The sequence below is a fragment of the Mus caroli genome, unplaced genomic scaffold (genome assembly GCF_978045245.1).
Source record: "Mus caroli unplaced genomic scaffold, Mus_caroli_1 scaffold_1, whole genome shotgun sequence".
In the NCBI taxonomy this organism is placed as follows: Eukaryota; Metazoa; Chordata; class Mammalia; order Rodentia; family Muridae; genus Mus; species Mus caroli.
Window position 1 is genome coordinate 61,914,280 of NW_028227256.1, and position 18,590 is coordinate 61,932,869.

The 18,590-nt window shown below is 43.3% G+C and overlaps 2 protein-coding genes across 4 annotated transcripts; both read right to left on the reverse strand.

Moving 5' to 3' along the window:
• Positions 1 to 5,242: 5,242 nt before the first annotated feature.
• LOC110299131 (gamma-crystallin D) lies at positions 5,243 to 6,752 on the reverse strand. Its single transcript, XM_021168749.3, has 3 exons — positions 6,744 to 6,752; positions 6,409 to 6,651; positions 5,243 to 5,515 (listed from the first exon to the last, which is right to left on the reverse strand). The coding sequence occupies exons 1-3, from the start codon at positions 6,750 to 6,752 to the stop codon at positions 5,243 to 5,245; spliced, it is 525 nt and encodes a 174-aa protein (XP_021024408.1).
• Positions 6,753 to 14,721: 7,969 nt separating this feature from the next.
• On the reverse strand, positions 14,722 to 16,628 carry LOC110298316 (gamma-crystallin C). Of its 3 annotated transcripts, none has more exons than XM_021167497.2 (3): positions 16,620 to 16,628; positions 16,285 to 16,527; positions 14,722 to 14,994 (listed from the first exon to the last, which is right to left on the reverse strand). In XM_021167497.2, exons 1-3 carry the CDS (start codon positions 16,626 to 16,628, stop codon positions 14,722 to 14,724), a joined length of 525 nt encoding a protein of 174 aa, XP_021023156.1. The 3 variants fall into 3 exon arrangements, with proteins under 3 accessions (XP_021023156.1, XP_021023148.1, XP_021023164.1); XM_021167489.2 differs by having other exon boundaries at positions 14,722 to 14,997; XM_021167505.1 differs by having other exon boundaries at positions 14,722 to 14,990; positions 16,281 to 16,527.
• Between the last annotated feature and the right edge of the window lie 1,962 nt (positions 16,629 to 18,590).

Consider the following 18,590-nt stretch of genomic DNA (forward strand, 5'->3'; position numbering starts at 1 on the left):
CATTAATATTTGTGGCCCTCCCTTGGGGGCAAGTCTACTTTATTGTTTCATGGCTAGGATATATAAAAGCTTTTAGGGTGTATGGTTGGAAAGGCCTAATTTGTCATAGTATCAATTGAGCAGGAAGGAAAGGCTGATTGGTCATAATATAGCACTTATTTATCATGTGGGCTAGAAGCCAGAGCGGGGAGTGTGTGCTGAGATATGCGGCCTTGCAGAGAGCTCTGTACAAGGGCACTTTTCAGACAAGGCCAGCCACCCGTGTTCAGGAACACTCTCCAGACAGTGGCAGACAGAGACAGAGAAGCTCAGCTGAAAAAGAGAGTCCTCCATTTTGCTGCGCCCAGGAAGCCATCCAATCATGGGGGCCTGCAACTTCAATGCCTGGGTTCTCCATCAATATTTTAATTTACCTTTTCAGATAGCATCTTTCTCACCTCGAACTTCCTCTTCCATCTTTATTTAGTTGCTCCCTTCTGATTTCTTTATACCACTCTGGTAATATTTTAATGTCCTCTTTAAACCTGGGAGCCTCTTTAAATCCGGGAGTGTATGCTCTAGGCTCAGTTAGAGATTGCTGTCAGTGTTTTCCTTCAGTCGTCCTTTCTTGTTTATTAACTCAGATGCATCTTACAATCACCCTCTGGTTACCAAGGATACCAACTTCAGGACAACGAAGATGCTGGTTAAGACAGTGCATAACACCTGAGGCCTTGTCATTATTGTCAGCCTGATGGGTCAACTACCTCTAATTCTGCAGCTACCTCGGAACCTGTAGTCACTGAAGCAATAGGCTTCCACCTTACTTGTCTATTTAACATGGAGTTGTTGTCATCCTTGAGTCTAAGGCAGCCCTACTGACTCTGGTCTGGCTGTGGGGTTGGGGTGTTTTGAGCTGGTTTAAAGAACTGGGTGGAGAACCGGCAACTCAGTGGGTCAGAGAGGAAGAGTAATCCAGGTGAAGGAAAGATGTGGAGAAGGACAGAGGCATGACTCATTTCCTATGTGTGGAGGACTCCTGGAGGTGAGAGCAAAGGGTGGCTGACTGCAGTTAGGTAATAAGACATAAATTAGATTGGGGGGTAGTTTCTCAAAGGAATTAAGGTTTTCCTTATGGGTAGTGGAGAAACATCAAAAGTCATTTGTGAGGTTTTTGTTTTATAAGTCTCTAAAGGTCTTTTTTTTTTTTAAACTCTTAAATATTTATTTTCATTTTTGTCTTTTTAATTATTATATACTAATTATACATAATAATGGTTTTGTTATTTTTTATAGATGTATATAATGCATCTTTTCCCCAGCTAGTAGTTCCTCTTCTATCGCCCACCTCTCTCTGATGAACCAAGGTTTTGCTAAGGTTGGATGAAAGTCTGTTTAAAGACACATATGCCCCTTAGCAGTGGTTACACCACTGAAGAAATTCCTCTCTCCTTCAGCAACCATTAGTTGCTCCCCTCTCAATCCCCAGACAGGACCTTGATTTTATGCAGGTCTTGGTAGGTAACTATGGCTGCTATGAGTTTGAAAGTGTCATGTGTGGTGGATTGAATGAGAATGGCCTCACAGGCTTACATATATGAATACTTGGTCCCCACTTGGTGGAACTGTTTGTGGGGGTGTGGGGGGTGGGGGGGATTAGGAGTTTTGGCCTTGTTGGAGGCAGTATGCCACTGGGTATGGACCTTGAGGTTTCAAAAGACTCCTGTGATATTCAGTGTGCTCGCTCTCCCTCCCCCTCCCCCTCCCCCTCCCCTCCCCACCTTCCTCTCACTCCCCCTTTTCCTCTCCATCTCTCTCCCTCCCCCTCCCTTCCCCCCACATCTCCCTCTCCCTCCCCTTCCTCATCTCCCCCTCTTTCCCCCTCCCCATCTCCCTCTTCCTCCCCCACCCCCCTTCCTCTCCCCATTTCGCTCTCCCTCTCCCCTCTTCCTCCCTCTCCCTCTCCAAGAGGACAAGAGGAGAGCCCTCAGATGTTCCCTTAGTGTGCCATCACAGACTCTCTGACCCAAATTAAGACAAATTAAACACTTGCTTTTATAAATTACCTTGTTCGTGGAGGTTATCATAGTGGTAGAAATTTAACTAAGACTAAGGCTATGATGGAAAGATAGTGTTTTCCACACTTCACCTCATCCTCTGGTTTTTATGGTTTTTCTGCTCTCTTTCTCACAATGTTCCCTGAGCCTTGGGCAGTGCACTATAGAGGTCCCATTCAGCTGAGCATTGAATAGTCACTTACTATCAGGGCTTTGAGCAGTTACAAGTCTCTCTCTGCAGCTGTTGCTACCCACTGCAAAAAGAAGATCTTCTGAGCACACCTGGGACTAGCATTAACATATGGGATTAAAGATAATTATTTAGAAGGCAATATGACAGGTACATCATATCCATCTCACAAAAACAGAAGGAGGAGCTTTCCAACAAGGGTCTGTCACCTCCTCAGCCCCCCGACTTTTGACCACGCTCATGGTACTGGACTGGAGTTCCATCTTGTGGAGGAGAGATGATACAATCAGATCTGTGTGTTTTTAAGTACTTACAAAGACATTCTTTTCTGAAAGAAAGAAAGAAAGAAAGAAAGAAAGAAAGAAAGAAAGAAAGAAAGAAAGAAAGAAAGAAAGAAAGAAATCTCTCACTAGCAGCAGCAGTACAACAGAAGAGAAGTTAGGAAATGTAAGAGGCAAAGAGAGAACCAACATAAATGAATCTAGGTCTTAGTTTCTTAAAACCTTATGCATAGTGTGCTAGCACATGTGTATATGTTGTATATGTACAAGATTGTATAAACATACATAACTTGTAAATGTGCATGTATATACAAGGGGATGAAGCTATAAATTTAATTCTTTTTTCTTCTTTCTCTCTCTCTCTTCCTTCCTTCCTTCCTTCCTTCCTTCCTTCCTTCCTTCCTTCCTTCCTTCCTTCCTTTCTTTTATCTTTGTTTGTTTTTGTTCTTTGAGATAGAACTTCTCTTTGTACCTCTGGCTGTCCTGGAACTTGATTTGTAGACCAGGCTGTCCTCAAACTCAGAGAGCTGCCTGTCTCTGCCTCCTGAGTGCTGGGCTAATGAGGTGCTCCACCACCACCCTAAAACAACTGGATTGTTGTTTGGCTGTTTGCATCGATCCCATGGTAAGAATCTGAAATGTGTGCTGCTGTTACTTTAGCATAAATCTCCCTGATTCCATACTGAAAACCAGCAATTTCTCAAAAATCTTGTTCTTAACTCTATCTCAGCTACATGAACGCTGAACTTGAGATGCCTGCTTGAGGGGTTTATTATGCACACACAGGTTTATTTTGATCCCATTACTAGAAGTCTCAAGGTTGTTGATGTTGATTTGGAGTTTTGAAGGCATCAAGGTCAGCATCTCTGAAAATGTCATGTCCTTTCCTTCATAATTGTCATCTTCTTGATGTCAGATGATTAAAGTAATGGGGACATGCTGTTAGGAGAATCTGCCCTTTCAGTTGGGGACGTGGAAGTTTCCCCTTCTACTAAGTACATTCCTCTTACAGTGGCCACAGTGGAGCCAGGTGACAAGCTCAGCAGAAAGGGAGTCTGGGAGACATCTGCAAACTCATCCTTTTCATACAATGTTTGGGGAACCAGGAGTTCTCTGAAAGTCCCCGAGCGATGGCTCAGCAGTTAAGAGCACTGACTGCTATTCCCAAGAGAGGATCTAGTTTAATTCCTATACTGCTGCTCACAACTATAACTCAAGTTCCAGGGACCCAACAGCCTCTGTGGGCACCAGCCATACAAAAGGTACGCAGACATACATTCAGGCAAAACACTTGGCCACATAAAAAGGACAACATGGAAAAGAAAATACTCTGAAGCTCTTTATGGTCCCCAGTCTCAGAAATCTGATTTTAAAGTTGGGAACACCCTGTTTAAACCTGGCTTCCAGATGGTCACTCCTCAAAAAAAAACAAAAAACAAAAAACAAAAAACAAAAAACAAAAAACAAAAACAAAAACAAAAAAACGGAAAATAGAACAGATTCCTAATCATTTGGAAGCAACACGTCTGGAAACTCAAATAAAACAGTGGTATGAAGGTTATTTTCCTTTTTTTTTTTAAAGCGCTATTTTGTGTGAGTGTTTTGCCCGCATAAGCGGTCATGTAACATATGCCTGCTTGTGCCGGAAGAGGGTGTTGCATCCTCTGGAACTGGAGTTACAATATGGTTAGTCACCATATTGGTGCTGGGAATTTGACTTGGATCCTCTGTAAAAGTGCTCTTTACCTCTGAGGTAGCTTTCCAGCCCATAAAGATGCTTTATAAATGGCTAAGTTCTCTTTATATGATGGTATATTTCCATTGTGAGAATTTTCTTTTTTACTCACGAATCATCAGTTTGGTTGCCACTTGCATTGTGTGTGAGTATATGTGTGTGTGTGTGTATGTGTGTGTAAAATAAAAATTATTTTACATGTAAGTAAAACAGTGAGCAGGGCAGGGTGGTGCACATCTGTAATTTCGGCAGTGAGAAGGTTGAAAGGTATCTTACATTTGAACTCGAGCCATGGCTCAGTCCATACAGTACTTGCTGTGCAATCACGAGGACTGAGTTGGATGCTCAGAACCTATGTGAAGACCCTGGCATGATGGCTGCTGACTGCAATTCAAGCATCAGGGTATCAGAGAGAGGAATGCATTGAAGCCCAGGCTAGCAACAGGCCTGTTTTAAAGGGAACCAAGATAGATGGCTCCCAAGTAACAACCAGGTTAACGTCCACCCTCTGTATGTATGAGTTGTACACATGTAAAACACATCACACACATGTGTGCACACATGCACACACATGTACATGCACACACATTGCAATGTATGCACATGCACACATATCACACACATCACACATTCACATGCACGCACATGCACATATATCATATGCATGTACATACATCACAGCACATGCACACATATCACACACTTACATGCACACTCATGCATATGCACACACATTGCACACACATGCACATACATCACACACATCACACACACATGCTCACACTTCACATTTACATGCACACAAGTACACACACACACACAAGGATCACAAGTTTGAGGCTTTCTTGGGCTAAATAGTGAGACCCTGTTTTGAACCAATAAACATAAGCAAACAGGAGATAAGACAAAAGAAAAAAACAGAAGCAAGTAAGTGCCAGGAACACACAGAAAATATTTTATTAGCGTCCAAATGGAGAAAGGGTAGAGTAAAAAAACCAATTCAGTAGAAATCCATGACTCTCCTCAGAGAGCCCACCCTGGCATTCATGGCACCCCAGTCGTGGTAGCGCCTGTACTCCCCGGGTCTGAGCAAGTACTGCCTTCCCCGGTAGTTGGTCATGTCGTAGAGGACCCAGCAGCCCTCTAGCACATTGAGGGAGTAGATCTCATTGAAGTGGAATCGGTCCTGGAGAGAGGGGCAGTCCTCTGTGAACTCTATCATCTGGCCTCTGTACTCTTCCCTCTCATACAGTCTGATCCTGTGAGAGCCGGCCTGGCAGGCCCAGAAACAGGAAAAAGCAACGGTGAAGCGATTCTAATGCCTTAGGATGGCCTCAGCTGCATCAAGCCATTTGAACTAGGTAAAAAACGCATTAATTAACTCAGACTCCTTATACACTCGTCACTATGAGGGCAGATTCCGGGCTTTTCTAAGATCAGGAAGTATGAGGAAATGAATTGGAGAAGGAACTATGAGTGTGTTCAGAAACTGCCGGGCTCAAACCACCTCCTGTGCAGCACGCTGTAAAGCAAACACCAGAGCGAAATCATGACCGTCAACAGCTTCTTACTACTTGGTTTGCCGATTGGGGAAAATGTTTTTATATTAAAATGTATTAAAATATTCAATATTTTAGGTCTCAGACAACAATGACTGCTCAGTTAATAATTTATAAATATAATGAGGGAAAAATGGAGAGATAAAATCAGTAAGCACAAGAGCCATTTTTCAGCTGTAAAACATCTGTGTTGCTTTGTGTCGAAAGGACTTTGACCGGATTAGATGGAGGAACCCCCAGATATGCACATAGAGGACAAAAAGGAGGAGGGGGACTTTAAGCATAATTACTCTTGTGTTCAGTAGCCACCATTCTATTTTTCCATCCTAAATGATTGCATGACAGGACTCAGATTTCATACAGCCCCCTTGCTGCCAATGCGTTCTTATGCCACAAATACATAGGGGCCAATAGAATAGTTGTAACTGGGTAACACCTTGCTTTTTGGATGTTGTGGGAACTATTGACCTAATCAATTCTAGCTATGGATTTTTCTTTACAAACAGGCTCAGCTCTGCTTCCAACATTTAACCTTATACTGGCAACTGCAGTCAGTTGCCTCAACTGAGTCTTCAGAGCCTCAGTCTTGATGAGAATCTGGACTCACGTGGGGGATGAGGCGGCAAGAGCGGACAGAGTCACTGAAACCCATCCACTGCTGGTAGTCAGGGTAGTCCCCGCGACGCAGGAAGTACTGGCAGCCTGTGAAGTTGGGCTGTTCATAGAGCATCCAGCAGCCACTGTCCACGCGCACAGAGTTGCAGCGGCTGAAGTAGGGCTGCAGGTTGGAGTGGTCCGTGCTGCACTCATAGTGGCGTCCCTGGAAGCCGCGGTCCTCATAGAAGGTGATCTGAAAGGCAAGGCAAGGCAGGGCTCAGAGGCCTGATGTGGCCTGGACCCCAGGGCAGGTCCCTTCCCTGACTGAGAGTGCCCTGGGCTCACCTTCCCCATCACTGGTGTTGGCAGGTCAGATGGAATGGTGCTGTTGAGTGTGTGGGGTTGGGAGCGGCGGGGTCTATATAGCAGGAGGTCTGCTGCGTTGGCAGAAACGGCACAAAAGAGGCCCGCGTGGGGGCAGGGCACGTTCATGTTCTCCTCTTTTCTCTTTGCTGTCATAGCCCACGGGATTCATTGTGGGTTTTGGTTCTATTCACTCTGGAGTATTCAGGTTGTGATCACTAGCTGATGGTAATGAGATTGTTTGGAAAAAAAAAAGTAATTTGGCACATTGTTTATTTAATAATAGAAGCAGGGCTTCAGCCATTTCATAGATAGACCACATTTTTCTTTGTATAGTTGGACAAAACAAAAACGTGTAAGTGGGGAGCAGACAACGTCTTATTGTGGTAAATGTAAGCTGTCTGTAAGACCCGCTGGACTACTTCCCCAACCCTGAACATGGATTAATAGGAAAGAAATAGACTCAACTGAATGGTGAAAATTTCAAGTCCATGGGAGATCAAGTCCTTTTAGAATTAAAGATTGTAGCGACTGGGATTACTTTTACCAAGGGAGATCATAGAATTTCACACTTTCACAATGAAAAACCAAACCAAACCAAAATTCCAAAAGGACCAACACAGTCTTCAGTATTATTTGTGACTTTGTCAGAAGCAGGAGGTAAAGTAGGCCATCACTTTTTGGCAATGCATGGTTTTGCATTTGAAAGGGAAAATAGTTTCAAAATGTTTAATCACAGAACTAAAAGAGAAAGTCTGAGGAAGTGAGAAAACCTGACCCACCAAAGTCACACGCACACACACACACACACACAAACCCATCACGCAGCCGGGCGTGGTGGCGCACGCCTTTAATCCCAGCACTGGGGAGGCAGAGGCAGGCGGATTTCTGAGTTCGACGCCAGCCTGGTCTACAAAGTAAGTTCCAGGACAGCCAGGGCTATACAGAGAAACCCTGTCTCGAAAAACCAAAAAAAAAAAAAAAAAAAAAAAAAGCCATCAAGCCTTAGATCCACCTTCTTAGATAAAAGAAAACTAACTTCCAAGGTGCAGGGTCGGGTGGGATCTGGGGGACACTTTCGTTCTGTGGAGGACAGGCGAAGACAGCGTTACACTCCGAGGTAACGGACTGGAGGATCATGGCTGCAGTGCAGCCAGAGAGGAAGGGATAAATGCCCAGAAGCCGCCATCTAGAAAGACTTTAGGGAGGATTTATTAGCTTGGAAAAGTTCGATGGGCTGGAAAGAGCACCAGAGTGGAAGATGTCTGTCAAGTCTAGCTTCTTTCATGTTCAAAGAATTATTCACAGTTCTGTTACCACACGGAAGGACCTAGCCGTGCCTTGTACCCCGTCCATCTTTCTAAGTGGGGACTTAACAAACTTGAAACTGCAACTATGTGCAATACGATGATCTCAAGGGTTATTTTCTGGCTTTCTGATCACATGCAGACACATGGTACAGATTCCCCTATGGAAGTGGAGGATAGGCGGACAGGATGTCTCATGCAGATGGTCATTATAATTAGAACATTTCCAATGATGAAATACATATTGAGAGCAATGTTAAATTTGTCAGAGTTGTTTCTGAGTCTAGGGTTCTGGTGTGGGGGGGGAGCATTGACTGGCCAAAACTATAAAATATGAGACAACTATTAGAGCAACAGAAAGTCTGACTGGACGGCTCAGGAGGAAAATACCACAAAGGGATATGTGTGTATATCAGGGGAATCCACTGTCTTTGTTGACATGAATTATATTTGAACATATCTGTCCAAACAAGGGGATCATTTGTGATGGCTTTGTATCAGCCCCAGGCTGAACCAACCAGGGCAATACCCCAGACTTCCTATAGAGCAGAAAAGCTATTGTTTGGGTCAAAGTGTGGCTCTGTTTAAATGCTGGCAGAGAGTTCCGTTAGCAACAAGGTTATGTTAGACTCAATGCCCACATGTTAAACATAGTATGTGAGGTGAGTGTGTGCCAGGTACGAGATCCTTAAAATGCAGAACTCTTTCCAAGCTGTCTGGGAGGACTGGGGCTGTCACTGAAAGGGAAACTGGAGAGGAGCACACCCTTGCCTTGATAAATGTCTCATCCAGGAAGTGACCTGTGGTCAGCCCCTAGTTATTGAAGTAAAAATTTTAAAAGTGATACAAGAAGAGAATATCTCAGGCTAGGGTTTTGCTATACACACTGTCAGTAACCTGTGTAGTTAGTGTAAATGAAGTCTACATGCAAAGTGAAGTATGTGAAAATCATTTTTCTGATTTCTGAGTGCTCAACATGTTTGATGAATCAGAGAGTCTTGTTCCACCGGAATGGAGAGAAAATGTGTGTCCATCCTTTATTGGGGTTTTCTAATCTTATTGTCCCAAGCTCCATGATGCTAAGGTGTTCTCTTGAGGAGAGAGGGATTACTATGGAGTCTGTGGATTGGGAGTCTCCCCAGTTTCCACGTTAGCCTGGAAGTGAAGACTGGTACCATGAAGATGGCAGACGCAGATGGACTTTGATGAGGCATTAGATGGGCGTTGTGATGTTCTGGATCAGTCCATACTTTTAATAATTCTATATATTTGTAAAGTTTTTACTCATTCAATATTTTTATATGTATCCACGATCATTCCCTACTGTTTTTTTTTTTAAACACATTTTTTCCTCATATATTGATGTCATCTGCTTGGCACCTGGAGTCACCAGCTTTCAACTCCAAACAAGAGCTTTCAAACTCAGCTGGATTGGAGGCGTGTGTCTTTGGTTTTCAGGTACCTGGAAGACAGAGGCAAGCAGATTTCTCTGAGTTTGAGTTGCAGGCCAGCCAGAGCTGCATAGAGAGATCCTGTCTTAAACCCATCTGCTTTGACCAATTGAAAAAGTATAGAAACTTGAGAAAGTATCAAGTCTAGTTGCCAAGTGTGGGAACTTGTTCAGTTGCATATTTTATTAGGGACTTTTATATTGGGGTAGTTAAAATGCCCCTTTGTAAATATTTCACAAAACAGTGTAAGAATAGAGAGTGATTAGTTTTAATTTTGCTTTTGTTTTAAATGCCTTTGCTTATCCAAAAACAAATTTAAAAAAATGGCACTATTATGTTTGTTCCAATGGAAGAAAATTGGTTTGGTAAACCTAAAATGATGAGAACTGTTTAGTTTCAAGAATGTAAAACAATAGATGAGTATTTGAGTTCATCTGTCTGTTGTAACATTTCCAAATCCAACCCTAGGATCACTCCAGAGATGCATTCCTCTAAGTTAGGAGCCACACAGAGTTAAGAACTTTTGATCCACATGAACGGGGGCATCATTGCTTCTCCTGATTAGCTGTAAGAACCTTGTTGTTGGGGGCTGGAGAGATAGCTCAGCAGTTAAGAGTGGTTAAGTTCAACCACCAAACCCAGACACTATGGCAGATGCCAACAAGAGCCTGCTGACAGGAGCCTGATATAGCTGTCTCCTGAGAGGCTCTGTCAGTGCCTGACTAATACAGAAGTGGATGCTCACAGTCATCCATTAGACAGAGCACAGGGTGCCCCCAATGAAGGAGCTAGAGAAAGTACCCAAGGAGCTGAAGGGGTTTGCAGTCCACTAGGAGGAACAACAATATGAACGAACCAGTAACATCAGAGCTCCCTGGGACTAAACCAACAATCAAAGAAAACACATGGAGGGACTCATGGCTCCAGCTGCATATGTAGCAGAGGATGGCCTAGTTGGTCAGCAATGGGAAGAGAGGCCCTTGGTCCTGTGAAGGTTCTATGTCCCAGGATAGGGGAATACCAGGACCAGGAATCAGGAGTGAGTGGGTTGATGAAAGGAGGGAGGTGGGAGAGGGTAGTGGATTTTTGGAGGGGAGACTAGGAAAGGGGATAACATTTGAAATGTAAATAAAGAAAATATCTAATAAAAAATCTCTTTACTATTAAAAAAAAGAGAGAGGTTAAGTTTTTCCAGAGGTCCTGAGTTCAATTCCCAGCAACCATCTGCAACGGGATCGCTAGCCCCTTCCAGTGTGTCTGAAGATGGCTACAGTGTACTCATCATACACATGAAATAAATAAAATAAACCTTAAGAAAAAGAACCTGGTGTGTTATTTAATTTAGCAAAAATAATGTTATATTTTCACCTAGAGACTTAATTGTCTAGGATAGAGGCTTCTTATAGGGGAAAAAAAAAAAGCCTGCAAAATAATGTTCCTCCCCTATATCCGAGTACTTGGAAGGCTGAGACAATAGGCTTTGCTCTAAGTCTAAAGTCATCCTGGGTTAAGGTCACTTGTGTGCACTCATGGCTGGGAGAGCGAGGGGAACCGGGCTCCTCAGAGGTGCTCTCTTGGAATTTGAGAGAAGTGACAAGCTCATTGTAAGTTGGTGTGAGAGAAAGAAAGAAGATAAGGCATTTTAAAAAACAATTGAATCATTGTATAGAGAATGGAGACTTCAGGTCTTGGCTTGCCCACACCCTGGCCATTGTGTTGCAGGGCAGGCCTGTATCCTCTCTATCCTCTCTAGGAATGGTGTAAAAGGCCTGTAAAGGCTGTGAGGAACCAGACAGAACAAATGTAGCAGGGAAAGAGTTTGGATTTACTTACAAAGAAATAATCATTTCATTTATATAAATGTAAATTGAAAATCACATTACATATAGAGTTTCAAATTAGAGTAATTTTTAAAAGATAATTATGGATACATCAAAAAACAAACAAAAAAATCTCTCAAAATACTGTAAAGAGAGACATCCTAAAAAGACATGACTTCCATCCCCTGCCATACTGTCCCCAAGTTAGTTCTTTGTATCCTTCCAACATCTCTTAATAATTTACAAATAAATATATTTTAAAAAAGAGTCTGGCAATGATGGCACACATCTTTATCCCAGCACTTAGGAGGCAGAGGCAAGAGGAGTTTCGAATTCAAGGCCAGCGTGGTCTACAGAGCGAGTTTCAGGAGATTCAAAAACAAAGAAACTCTGTCTTAAAAAACCAAAACCAAAACTGAAACAACCAACCAAGCAAACAAACAAACTTGGATCGCTTCTGAAGTTTATTTCTTGGAAGAGTGATACATGAATTTTATATACCATTAGTACAGGAACCCAGACTGGACTACCTCATTGATAAAATTTATTTCTAAACACCCAGAGAGTACTGCATGATTCTTTATGTCTGCACCCCAGTGGTTTGGAGGTGGGAATAGAGGGACAAATAGCTAGGTACTGGAGGGACAGCAAGGAAGAAGGACACTGCAGGAGAGATTGGCTCTGTCTTCTTGTCCTCTGCCCTCTAGCCAGAGGTTGAAGGCAGAATGTGCTGTCTGTTGTACAGTCTCTTAGTTTCTGTCTGATCCCTGCAGCAAGGACTGAGTGTTTCACTCTCTTGGAAACTGTACTCACTGGGGATGTTGCTCCAGACTGGAAAACAAGGAGGTGCCAAAGAAACAAATAAAGAAGTAGTAAGCAAGGATTTTGTGATGTAAACATTTTTCATCCCCTGAATGTTCAAGAACATAAACACATAGCAGAACTATGAAAAAAGAAAGGAAGGGAAGGAGGGGCTGAGGGAGAGAGAGAAAGAGGGAGGGAGGGAGAGAGAGGGGGAGGGAGAGAGAGGGGGAGGGAGAGGGAGAGGGAGAGGGAGAGGGAGAGGGAGAGGGAGAGGGAGAGGGAGAGGGAGAGGGAGAGGGAGAGGGAGAGGGAGAGAGAGAGAGAGAACCCCTCGTGACTCTGTTTTCTCTAGAATGGGATGATTCTGAAAGTACATTGAAATTAAAAGTACTCAAGCAAAAGTCGATCAGTTCTGTTACTTAGTAGTTGATATTTATTTATTGAGAAGGTGTCACTGTATAGCCTAGGCTTGCCAGGAACTTACAGTGCACGCCAGACTGACTTCACACTTGCTGTGATCCTCCTGCCGCAGATCTCAGAGTAATGGGATTCTGGTTGTGCTACAGTACCCAGATCTGGTAACTGACTTTAAAAGGATGCTCTTATGTCACTGTTTGAGTTGATATGTAGCAGTATTTCCTAGACTCAGCTCAGTGGTCATAGGGAGACTTTTTGGTGGTCTTTCATACTCAAGGATAGCAATCCCGTGTAGATGCTCAATAAACAATAAAGAATCTATCTTAGTAGCTAATCACTGGCGATCTATAGAAATAAAATTTAAAAACAAGCAAATGACTTTCACTATGAATAGTCAGTCTTCCGTCTGGGTCTCTATTCTCCTGAAACTAAGGCATGTCAACATAAGGGAGTCCATGTATGATGATCTGTTTGTACCTTTGTGTCTAAGAGCCCAGTAACCAATGAGGAAAAGATGTAATGATTCAGGGAACCTCCAAACAATGTACGCCACTAAGCTGTGAAACAGAGTAAGATATTGACTTAAATATAACTCCATATGTGTTACAGTTTTTAACACAGCATGCAGCCCTACACAGTGATACATGCTTATAATCCCACCACTAGTGAAGCCAAGGTAGAAAGATTGAAACTAGCATGAGATCCTATCTTGTAACAAACATTGCAAATTAATATGTATTGTCTAATTTCAGCTCTATGAACAAGGAAAGAATCCCAGGAAGGTGAACACCAAATATAAATGAGGATTATCGGGTATTAGGAAGAGGTTTTACTTCTCTATTGATAGAGTTTGTGAAGTGGTAAGGTTTTGAGTGGTTGTGATGGTTGGCTTTAATTGTTGTGGTCTGTGTAAGAAATCTCCATGGTCTCATGAATGTGAACACTCGGTCCCTAGAAGGTGGAAGAGCTTGGAGAAGGTATTGGGAGGTACGGCCTCAGGGAAGGAAGTTTGTCACTGGGGTGGGCTGAGAGTTTACAGCCTTTGCCCACTTCCAGTTTGTTCCTAGTGTGTGTGTTTGCAGTTGAAGATATGATCTCTCCACTGTCTGCTCTGGCTTGCTGTCATGCCTCCCAGCCATTATGGACTCCCTTCTGGAACTATAAGCTTAAATACATGCTTTCTTTCATAAGTTATTTTTGATAACAATAGAAAATAGAAAGGTAACTAATATTATCAGCCATTTGACACAATCCAAAATGACTTGGGAAGAAAAGTCCCATCAGTCCACCCCCCAAACAGGGTTTTTTTGTGTAGAAACCAGGGCTGCCCTGGAACTCACTCTGTAGACCAGGCTGGCCTCCTCGTACTCAGAGATCCCCCTGCCTCTGCCTCCTGAGTGCTGGGATTAAATAAAGGTTTGTACCATTTCTGCCCAAAAGGAAGAGTCTTAATGGAGGATTGTTTAGATTGAGTGGCTAAGAATCTTTTTCACTGGGAATGGTCTCAGAAGGAAGTGGGTTTTAACCTTGTAAGGGTGGTGGCACCCCTTGCCTTATTTGGGTAATATTGTTCTCTACAGTAAACAAAATTAGTTCTCTTACAAGTCTTGATAGGCTCTTTGTCAAAATTGGACTCCAATCACTTCCTAGATTAGAAGACAGCTTTGCCATATAATTCTTCAAGGTTGTCAGCTAACTGCTTCCTCTCCAATAGCCTTCTTATTGAAGTGTCTTTAGCTTGACCTGACCTTTCATTGTGAAACAAGTTTACTCCCTCCCCCATGGTATATTCTCCCTCCATCAGGTATACCCTCCCCACCCAGTATACCCTCCCCACCACACCAGGTATACCCTCCCTCCACCTGAACTTTTTTCTTTTTTTTCTGGTAATGCTAGGGACAGAGCCCAGGACCTTGTGCACACTGAATAAAAGCTCTATCACCGAGGTAGATACATATATCCCCAGCCACCTAAGACTTATTCAAAATTAACACAATTGAAAAGTTCTTGAATACCCTAACTTCTCCAGTCTCGACTCAACCATTTACAGGTGGGTGGATTTGCACACAATGAAAGAATAACAGAAGTCAGGGTTTGCCAACAATACAGACTAAATACTTTATTAGGTTCCAAAATGAGAAAATGGTAGCGTTAACCTATTTTAGTATAAATCTACCACCCTCCGCAAAGAGCCCGCCTTAGCATCTACAGAGCCCCAGTCCTGGAAGCGACGGTACTCTTGAGGCCTCAGCAGATACTGGCGGCCTCGGTAGTTAGGCATCTCATAGAGAACCCAGCAGCCCTCCAGCACTTGCAGTGAGCGCACCTCACTGAGGTGGAAGCGATCCTGGATGCAGGAGCAATCCTCGCTCAGCTCCATCATGACACCTTTGTGGTCTTCTTTCTCATACAGCCGCATTCTGTGGGTACCTGCCTGCTTGGGTCACACAGAGAAAGATAGTAAATAGCAACTGAGTCTCTTCCAGAACTCACCCAAGCAAAACAATGGGTGAGTGTGGTCGACTGAGGTAGGAGGCTGTTGGTGTAAGATCTGAGCCTGTGATATTTTGGAGAGCTATGCATCAGTGGGTCTCCTGCTAGCAGTACAGACACCCAGGTTTTGGTTTCCATTTAGGACAGTGGTTCTCGATCTATAGGTCTCGACCTCCAGGGTTAAGTCCAATGACCCTTTTACAGGCTTAAGACCATCAGAAAACACAGCTATTTATATAATGATATATAACAGAAGCAAAATTATAGTTAGGAAATAGCAACAAAAGTAATTTTATGGCTAGTGGTCACCACAGCACAGGGAACTTTATTAAAGGGTTGTGGTATTAGGAAGGTTTACAGCCCCTTGATCTAGAAGGTGGAACTTTTAAGATGTTAAAAGTGAATTTGAGTTCATCAAAAATACAAATATCTTAATTCACAATTTCCTATGTTCACTCTAAGCTCTATGTTGGAGGGTATACAAATAATGTATTTTGACTAGTATTTTTTTTTAGTTTTATGTATATTTATGTTCATTAAAGTTCGTCCTTAAAAATAGGATTTTTTTACTTATAATTTTTTTGAGAATTTCATAAATTAGTACCGAATTTACATTATTTCCATCTGCCCCATTCTGCTTATTTTATAACCTAGGTTGTCATCAAACTCAAGATACTTTGGCCTCAGCTTCCAATAAAGTGGAGTTCAGAAAAATCATATACCTTTGTGGAAAGTTAATTTAAATAACCACTTATAATGATAACTAAATTATCATTTTTTAAATTGAGTCCTGCCTGTGCAGTTTCTGATCACCGTATTTTTCAGTGTTTTCTGCTCCACAATAAGGTTTAATTAACTTATCAGAAGTCCCTTTATTAATTTAAGTACATAAAAATCAGTCTGATGGATGTGATTATCCTCCCATTCCCAGCTACCTTCCCAATCACAAATTTTGTTTTATATCCATCCCTGCATAAGATCATATTCGCTAGGACAACTTTTGATTAATCTAATGGTGGCAACGAAAAAGAATAACTGGACCTTCTGTAAGTGGATTCTTCCTTATAATTCTGTCTTCCTGCCTGTAACCCCATGGATTTAGGCAGGCATTTGAACACCATTTAACCCTTAGATACTTCTGCAGAAAAAACCAAACCCTACTATCTGGATTCCACATCAGTAAACAGTGAGGACCCCTGGGCAGCAAGATATGAAATCAAACAGGACTCACGTGGGGGATGAGGCGGCAGGAACGAATGGAGTCGCTGAAACCCATCCACTGCTGGTAGTCAGGGTACTCTCCACGTCTCAGGAAGTACTGGTGGCCCTGGTAGTTGGGGCGCTCATAGAGCATCCAGCAGCCACTGTCCACGCGGACAGAATTGCAGCGGCTGAAGTAGGTCTGCAGGTTGGGACAGTCGCTGCTGCACTCATAGCAGCGGCCCTGGAAGCTGCGGTCCTCGAAGAAGGTGATCTGTAAAGGAAGAACAATTCTGAATGAGATCATTTGCTCCTCGTGTTAAGGCGGTTCAGTCTGACTTTTTGTTTAGTTTGCGTTCTGCTCACCTTCCCCATGGCTGGCTGACCCGTGGTGAGTTTCAGTGTCCAGCCAGAGAGTGGCCGGTCTATATAGCAGGAGGGTTGCTGCGTTAGCGGAACTGCACAAAAGGGGCCCTCGGGCTGAGGGAATTTCATGGATCGCTATTAAGTGATGCATTCAGTGGTGGTGACTGTAGATTCGCCTGGTTCTCTGGTGTGTTCCAACGCTGTCCTAGATGAGCTGCTCAGTGTTGCTTTATTCAGATTCTTACTGTTTTTTAAATTTATCAGCACATTAGCTTGAACTTTTGACCTGAAGTCCATGTCCCTACATTTTGATTCCGTTATACTTGGTAAATCTGGGGGTGGGGTGGGGTGGGGGAGTCCGTGCATTTGTAGAAGAATCCCTGGAGTTGAGAAGGCTGGAATTCTGCAATCACTGAGTACTGCGACAGAGGCAGGCAACCCTATTCCCCTGCCCCCTTCTTTTCTGGTTTTGCTAGTTCAGTATAGGGCACAAATCTGGATTTTGATCTTGGTTCTTACCAGCTAGACTGAGCTGATGATCTCGGACCTAAGCTATCTTTCCCCTTGGTGGTTTCACAGAATGTGAGTCAAAATCCACCTCTGGTTATATAGCTTGTGTTAAGAAGGGGAAAAATCCCTATGGTCATGAGGCCCAAGACTGACAAATCTGTATGAATTGCTTCATTCCCAAGGCCAGGGAAGGCTCTATACTTCCCATGTAAGAGTGAGATGTGAGCCTCTGCAGCAGGGCTGCAGGGGCAGCATAACTCTCCTCTCAGAGCAAGAATTATCTTGTGGGAGAGTGGATGATGAGAAGGAAAGAAAGAACGGGGGAAGAGCAGGTGGAGAGGAGAGAGGGAGAGAGGGAGAGAGAGGAAGAATGAAGAGAGTATCTGCCATCTGGCAGTGTAACTAGCACCTCCGCCCAGCACCTGCTATTCAGCTATTAGATACAAGCAGGCTTAATAAGTAGCCTCCAACAAGGTTATTCAGAGTGACTGTCTGAACAAAGACAACCCCAAAGCACCCAGGGTGCTGAACACGGCCCTTCTCAGTGCCCAAATGATTAACCACTACTTTTAAATACTTTTTAGCAATTTTTAAATCAAATACAATGCCTCATAGATGCTCAGCAGAGCCTTGCTAATGAACACACACACACACACACACACACACACACACACACAATCACATACCACACTACCCTCCGAGCCCAGCATCAAACTGTTACTTCTTTATTTACAACTTTGTCTCTCGCCCCCTTTCCCTCTTTCTCCCCCAACCACCCCTCACCCCCCACCCCAGGGTCTCACTAAGCAGGCCCTGAACACATTGCAGTCCTCCTGCCTCAGTCACCTTGGTGCTGTGATTACAGGTGTGCACAGCCAACTCTGGAAAATTTCTGAGCTTTTTTTTTCGTGTTTTCTTTCTTCCCTTCCTCCCTCCTTTCCCCTCCCTTCCACTTCCACCCCAGTCTCTCTCTTCCTATGTATGGCAGTGGTGGGGACTGAACCCAAGGTCTTATTCGTGCATTCTAGGTAAGCTTTTCCCACCAGGCTTCTCCACCCAGACCTCATTTTTTTAAGATAGATATTTTTTTAAAGAGGTCCTCAAACCACACGAGCAAGATATACATCCGAGACACAGCTCTTCTAAAGCCAGCTATGGGAACACATTCCCATTTCCTCCTGGTATGTGCTCTCTCTCCCTGGAAGCAACAAGTCTTAAACTTAACTTGTTTACAGGCAGGCAGTTTCTAGAGATGTTTAGCTAATAAATATTAGCATTCCTTAGCCAGACTATGTGTATACCATTTTTGACACAGCACTTGGTGCAGATGAACACTGGTGATATTAGTGACATTGACAGTAGCATTAGAGCAGCATGATTAAAGATGATGTCAGCCTGCTTTCTGACCATAGATTAAGTGTTCTTAAAAGGGTCCTTGAAACCTTCACTTCTTCTTTTTTT

What these genes read in the sequence shown, in the direction of transcription:
- LOC110298316 (XM_021167489.2), bottom strand. An exon ending in CCTGCCGCCTCATCCCCCAC is followed by an intron (nt 14,998 to 16,284) that starts GTGAGTCCTGTT and finishes GTGTGACCCAAG; the next exon opens with CAGGCAGGTACCCACAGAAT.
- LOC110299131 (XM_021168749.3), bottom strand. An exon ending in CTTGCCGCCTCATCCCCCAC is followed by an intron (nt 5,516 to 6,408) that starts GTGAGTCCAGAT and finishes TGGGCCTGCCAG; the next exon opens with GCCGGCTCTCACAGGATCAG.